This window comes from Poecilia formosa, unplaced genomic scaffold (genome assembly GCF_000485575.1).
Source record: "Poecilia formosa unplaced genomic scaffold, Poecilia_formosa-5.1.2 Scaffold983, whole genome shotgun sequence".
Classification (NCBI taxonomy): domain Eukaryota; kingdom Metazoa; phylum Chordata; class Actinopteri; order Cyprinodontiformes; family Poeciliidae; genus Poecilia; species Poecilia formosa.
The window spans coordinates 46090-52138 of record NW_006800922.1 but is presented as its reverse complement, the minus strand read 5'-3'; the positions used below and the strand labels follow the sequence as shown (position 1 = coordinate 52138).

The following is a 6049-nucleotide window of genomic DNA, read 5'->3' as shown; positions in this document are numbered from 1 at the left end:
CCCTTTTATAGCTTACAAGAAGCTAAAAGGCAATTTTTTTGTCCCTTTTTATAGCTTACAAGAAGCTATAAAAGGGTGGAGGGGTGGGGAGGTTGTCAGGTCCTGTGTTTTGAGTTGTTTTGGAGCTTGTTATATATTTATTAAATCTTTCAAATAATTTTGTTTTTTTTTTCAAAAAGGATTATTTTTGAAAAAAAAAAAAAAAAGAATTAGCTGGACTGAGAACAGAAATCTGCCATTGTGCTGCAACAAACCAAAAATTCAGCTGTGTTGAGTTAAATTTAAGCGCGTCTGAACACTGGTCCACATCTATGTGACCAGTAGTGAGCAACCATCACCTGATAAAGGTGGGAAAGGCAGAAGCACCTTGAGTGGGGGAGGGGCAGTTCCTCCCTCACAGCGCCATCAGTAGACCGCCGCCTCCTCCGCTATAGCAACACTGCTCCTTCACCATCTTCCTCCTCCTCTTCCTCCTCTTCTGCCGTCTGTGCTGTTGATCGCCAATCTGCAGGAGTATCCACAGGAGTCATTCCTTCCTCTTCACATTTTTTCCTTCCTTGATTTTGGGCGAAATCTGGGAGAATCGTGGAGATGATGGGCATCAAGGAGCGACGTGCAGTGAACGTGAAAGGCTTACTGAGGAGGAACTGGCTGCTTATTGCGACGGTTCTGTCGGTGCTGATCGGTAGGTGAACGGTTCTGTATGTCAGTGTGTCACACACTGACGCATTATTTCCGCTAACCTTCCTCAGTGTTAGATGTCTAACCCAGCTCCAGAGCTGTTGTAGCTCCATGCTGGGCAGACAGTCACAGGTTTGGTGCTGGAGGAGACAGCCTCTCCTGTGTCTCGATGAGCCTCAGTCAAACGTGACCAGATTGAGGTGAGAGCTCTTGGTGGGCTATGGAGGGTCTCTTAAAAGAGCATCTACTGTGGATGTTTTTGGCTGAATAATTTAGCTTTGTCTGTTTTCCATAGGATACGTTGCATGATGCAGAGCTTCAGTCAAGGATGCTCTCCATAAATATGACAAGGTGGAGGCAATTTTTTGTCCGTTTTTTGTCAGTTTTGCAATTACAAATCTTTGTTAGATTTATCAAACTGGCAGAAAAAAACGTCTCTCATCTATACAATGCCATATATAGTACTCATACCTCTGGAACTTCTCATGTGCATTTTATTTAGATTTTATGTGACGGTCCAACACAAAGCATCGTGTGATTGGGATATGAACAGCTGAGGGACAGCTTCATGTTAGTGGGCGTGTACCTCAGGTTTCCTCATCTGAAAGACTTAGTACCTGCGTAAATCAGAGTAAATCAGATTTATTCATGTTCTCACCAAATCTATGAAGCATGAATAGTATGTGTGTACACACAGTCTTGACCCAAGACCTGTGGAAATGCAGTTCAGACCAAAAAGGTTTAAACAGATTTAGATTTAAAGTGATGTTTCTTCTATTGGAAATTAATATTAATACAGAGTCCTGACTTGAATCTGATAAAAAAATCTGTGAACGGAGCTAAAGATGACCATGCAGTTTTCGGGTGTATCAGAGACAAGAAGCTGAGTACAGAGATGTAGTGGACCTCTTTGTGTCATGGTGTGGAAAAATTCATCTCATCTCGAATGTGAACAAAACAAAGGAGATGATTGTAGATTTCAGGAGAAACAGGATTAGATCCAATCCAACCCTATTTCCATCATGGGAGAAGAAGTGGAAGTGGTGGAGGAATATAAATACCTCTGTGTTCATCTGGGCAACAGACTGGACTGAATGTCTCCAGTCCAGCAACAGTGAAGCTTCAGTCCAGTCTGGAATGAATCTCCAGAATGGACTGGAGTGAAGGAATAGAGCAGACTGTACTTCTTGAGGAAGCTAAGATCCTTCAACGTTTGCACCAAGATGCTGCAGATTCTAACAGTCTGTTGTTGAGAGCGTCATCCCTTCTGCCATCATCTGTTGGGGCAGCAGCATCAAAACCAGGGACCTCAAAAGGCTCAACAACTTGATAAAGAAGGCTGGTTCTGTAAATTAATGCTTTAGAACTTACCTGTAAAAATTAGGTCAGGGGACGCTAAGTGCTCTTAACGTTTTCAAAGATAACAAAAGTGCCAAAGCACTTAAGAAAAAAATTGCTCCACGTTCAGTGCATTAGAGCAAGTGTGTCTAGAACTGCTAAACAAATACTAATACTCTACTTTAAACTACTACAACTATATATTTTGATAAGGACCAGTTTTCTATTCATTTTAATAGTCATCCAGCATTAAAACAGTCTGATTAAATGCCAGGCTAATTGAAATAATTGAAATCTTGGCTTTCTTATTTTCCCTGATTAAAAAAAAAAGCTGGAAAGAAAGTTGAAATGCATTAATGATTTCTTGTACTCTGAACTAGCCTGGATGTAGATGGTGAAAGGCCAAATTTAAATATCATTGTTAAATTCTGATATTTAAACCTTTGCTTAACTTATTTAGATTGACATCAAATGGTCCAAGAATGGCAGAAGCTGTGTTTGGTTAATCAGTGTCTCCTTTTAAACTGACAGTTTGCTGAATTAGCAGACTAGGTGGCCTTGAAATGGTATGAACAGCAGAAACTTTATAGCCGGCTTTTTCAGTAACTTTTCCCCAGGCTTTGATAGTTGGAATAACTTCTTGCCTTTCTGATGTTTCAGCTCAGGTATTTTATAATAACACGTCTAACTCATAGCATGTGACTATAGGTAGGGCTTGAATTTTTATGGAAAAAAAAACAATATGAAATGTTATCATGGTAATTTAAGTGCTTCCATGGAATGTATGAGAAGGTTAATAAATGATCAGTGTCCTAAAGTTATTGGTCAAACACTAGACCTCTCTTTTCTTTCTGTTAGAATGTGAACCTGAACGACTTCTTAAAAGTAAGGGTGCACTGATTGGAGTTTTTTGGGTGATCTTTAAAAAGCCTGAGCTACTGATTCAAATTTTGGCTAATACCAATTTTTTGTCTGGAAAGTTGATAAATATAGCGACAAAGTTAGCAACAATGTGACAATGATTAACTGCCAACATGCATACGTGAACTGGTGGGCGGGTCTGTCAGTCAGCCTCTCTCCCAGCAGAGAGGCCGACAGTGGCTGATTTTCAGACCTTTATGAAGGAAAATAAGATTCATTTCAATTCAGTTTAAACAGCACCATTTCATAACAGATGTCATGTCAAGATCAGTGGATAAAATCAATTTCACATGTAAATGTCGGGATGATTCCTGATTTCCCAAAATTAAGGAAATTAGGGTCAATTTCTTGGTATACTCCCACTTAAAGGTTTGGTCAGATTTTTGTAACTGGGATTCTGTTGAGAATTTATGAGTAATTATTATCTAAGCTACAATGATAAATAAAGTTTACCCACATGCTAATTTGTGTGGGGCTAAGACAAAATAGTTTTCTGTCTTGTTAAAGCATCCTTAGTCGAAAATGTCACATTGTGTTGGGCTATGAGAACAAGATTTCCTAAACTGTTAAACATTAGACTGTTATTCATAGTTAAAATCCAAATTATCCCCACCCCTAGATTTCTATTTCAGATTTTTTTTAAATCCTTTTTCTGATAAGAAATGAGACAGGCATCTCTAAAAAAGATAATAAAACAATGTATCAGTATCAGTCCTCTTAACTTGATAAGGCGCTATGCAAGTACATAGTCTATGGTCTGTGGAGATGAGGAGGCAGAGGCAGGGTGCAAATCCTGGGAATACGAAGTGGAGCAGAGAATGTGTGAGGGGCATTGATCTTTTAAGTAAGAGGCTACTTTACCATGTGGACAATGAAAAGAGAGCAGGGAGATTTTGTAAATGATCATAGTAGAGATAGGAAGCTGGTGGAGTGTACAAAGAACATCGGGAATGTGTTCATGTTCACACTCTCTCATAAGGTTTCTGTTAGCACTGTTCTGAACATTCTGTCATTTTCGTGTGTCCTCCCCAAAAATCCCTAAAGGCATGTTTGGCATGTTTTCTCTGCTATTCTGATTATTTATCTCTGGTGATGAGCTTAGTCATTTAGGCAAGAGCACCTCTTTACCAATCACCCTAATCTTTAGCTTTCTCCACAGATTCTCAATCAGATTCAAGTCAAGACTTTGGCTACATCCACTCTAAGCCATTAACATTACCTTCAGTCAGAATAAAGCAAGTTGGTGAAACTAAAAGACTTTAAATCTGAATCTACTTGAGGAATTAATAGTTTTGGGCTTAGCTGTGGACAGATTATTTTTATTTAACGCCAAGTCTGATGGAAGTTAGCTTCATAATCATTCTAAGAGCAGTATGCTATATATGAGCTGTTGTGAAATGGGAGGATTCCAGGTGAGATGATTACAATCTTCTGCAGGTCTTATACAGCAGAGATAAGCTTTGTGATCCACTGCTACTATTTAACTTTGATTATTTCATACCCAACACATTTCTCCCAGGCTGTTTCATTTACAAAACCATTGAAACCACACCGTCACAGACTGATTCAGCAGAATTTTGATCCTCGGCTGCATTTTAAATGCGTCTGAGCTGTAATCAAAAATGTCCTTTGACCTGGTAAACACATATGTTTTCCAGGTCAAAGTTTCAAAATCCACCCCACTCATAGTTGATGTTTGAAGTCAACCTGACTGGGCTGGGGTGGGGGAAACTGTTATATTGTAAAGGTGTTAGAGTAAATCATTATAGTGGACATAATTACACAATAATCAGGGTTGTTAAATTCACAAGGATCCAGCATGAATAATGCAAAGTAGTCAAAATCAGAACAGCAGTAAGGTGCTGCAATGAAAAACACCAACTTGGAAGAAATTTATAGCTTTGTAATATTCTGAAAGATAGATTTGCCACCTAAAGTTAATCTTTCTGGTCCTGTTTTTTCTTTATAAAGTTGTTCTTAACCTCTTTAAAGCACTTTGTGTTTCACCGAGTTGTTAGAAATATGCTCTATAAATAAAGTTTGATCAGCAATGCAGTTACATCACAGGAAAATATGAGCAAAATATGATGTTAAGCATTTCTAAGAACTGTCTTTTGTGCAACATGATCGACGCTATTCATTGAAAATCCAGTTAAGTGTTGGGCAGACACAGATGGATACAGTAGCTCAGCATGAAATAATACCACTGAAAGACTTGAAAGGACCCTGCATACAGAGAGAAATTAATCAAACATGTAGCTAAGCAACAGAAATGGTACATAATCACGATGAGAAGCTGAATGGCCACAATGATAAATAGACAAATAAATATACAATAATTAAATAAAATATCTTTGCTATTTCCGATTTTCTGTTTAAAATTCATTTATCCAATGTCATACGTTTTCTTTATGTCCTTTACGGTTGTTGATTGCAGCTTAGTTTTACCCTTATCATTATTGTTTCGAGTTCAGTAAAAATCGCTAATGGTCATTGTGGCCACAATGAGCTGTTGTCTGCTAGTCAGAAGGTTGTGAGCTTGATTTCAGTGTCTCACTGACTGAGTTACTGAAGCCCAAGTTGACAACCATTCTAATTTAGTCTAAAATGCTGGACTAGCATTCTAGTCCATTCTGAACTAGCATTCTAGTCTATCATTGTAATAATGTGTGCTGAAAGGTGACTTTGACTCTTAAAAGCACTTTACATCACCAGTACATCTATGTGATGGCCAAATCCATGGCCACACTCTGAAGGCAGAAGTCGGTAACTCTTATGCACAATTTAGTTTTCATTTATTTTTTTCATTCAAATACAACACTTTAGTTTCAGTAAAACATTTATTAGTTGATTTGGATACATTTGTTCTGTATGTTAGCGCGCACTAGTGATGGGTCCAGCAACACCGACGCACCGGCGCATGTATCAAGCCCACAGACCAACACCTGTGTCAGTGGACGTATTGGTTTCAGCAAGTCACGTGACCAATACAGGAACTGTTTCGAAATGACACTGGATGCCAAACTGTGTTTATAAGGAAGCGAATCTGTCAAAAGCATTTGCCAAACAAATTCTTGATCTTTTACATTGTCATCTATGGAGCAGCTTC

The 6049-nt window shown here is 38.6% G+C and overlaps 1 protein-coding gene across 3 annotated transcripts in view; it reads left to right on the top strand.

Annotated features, from left to right (window-relative positions):
• The first annotated feature begins 390 nt into the window (after nt 1-390).
• slc1a1 (solute carrier family 1 member 1) overlaps nt 391-6049 on the top strand; it is a 45939-nt gene continuing 40280 nt past the window's right edge. Inside the window, exons 1-2 of one of the 3 annotated variants that reach the window (XM_016667278.1) lie at nt 613-685; nt 772-881. Coding sequence is in view for 2 of the 3 variants with exons in the window: in XM_016667277.1 (XP_016522763.1) it covers nt 592-685 (94 nt within the window). In the remaining variant the exon portion in view is untranslated. Of the gene's footprint in view, nt 686-771; nt 882-6049 lie in introns of all 3 variants that reach the window. The other 2 variants (XM_016667277.1, XM_007544053.2) reach the window with 2 other exon arrangements.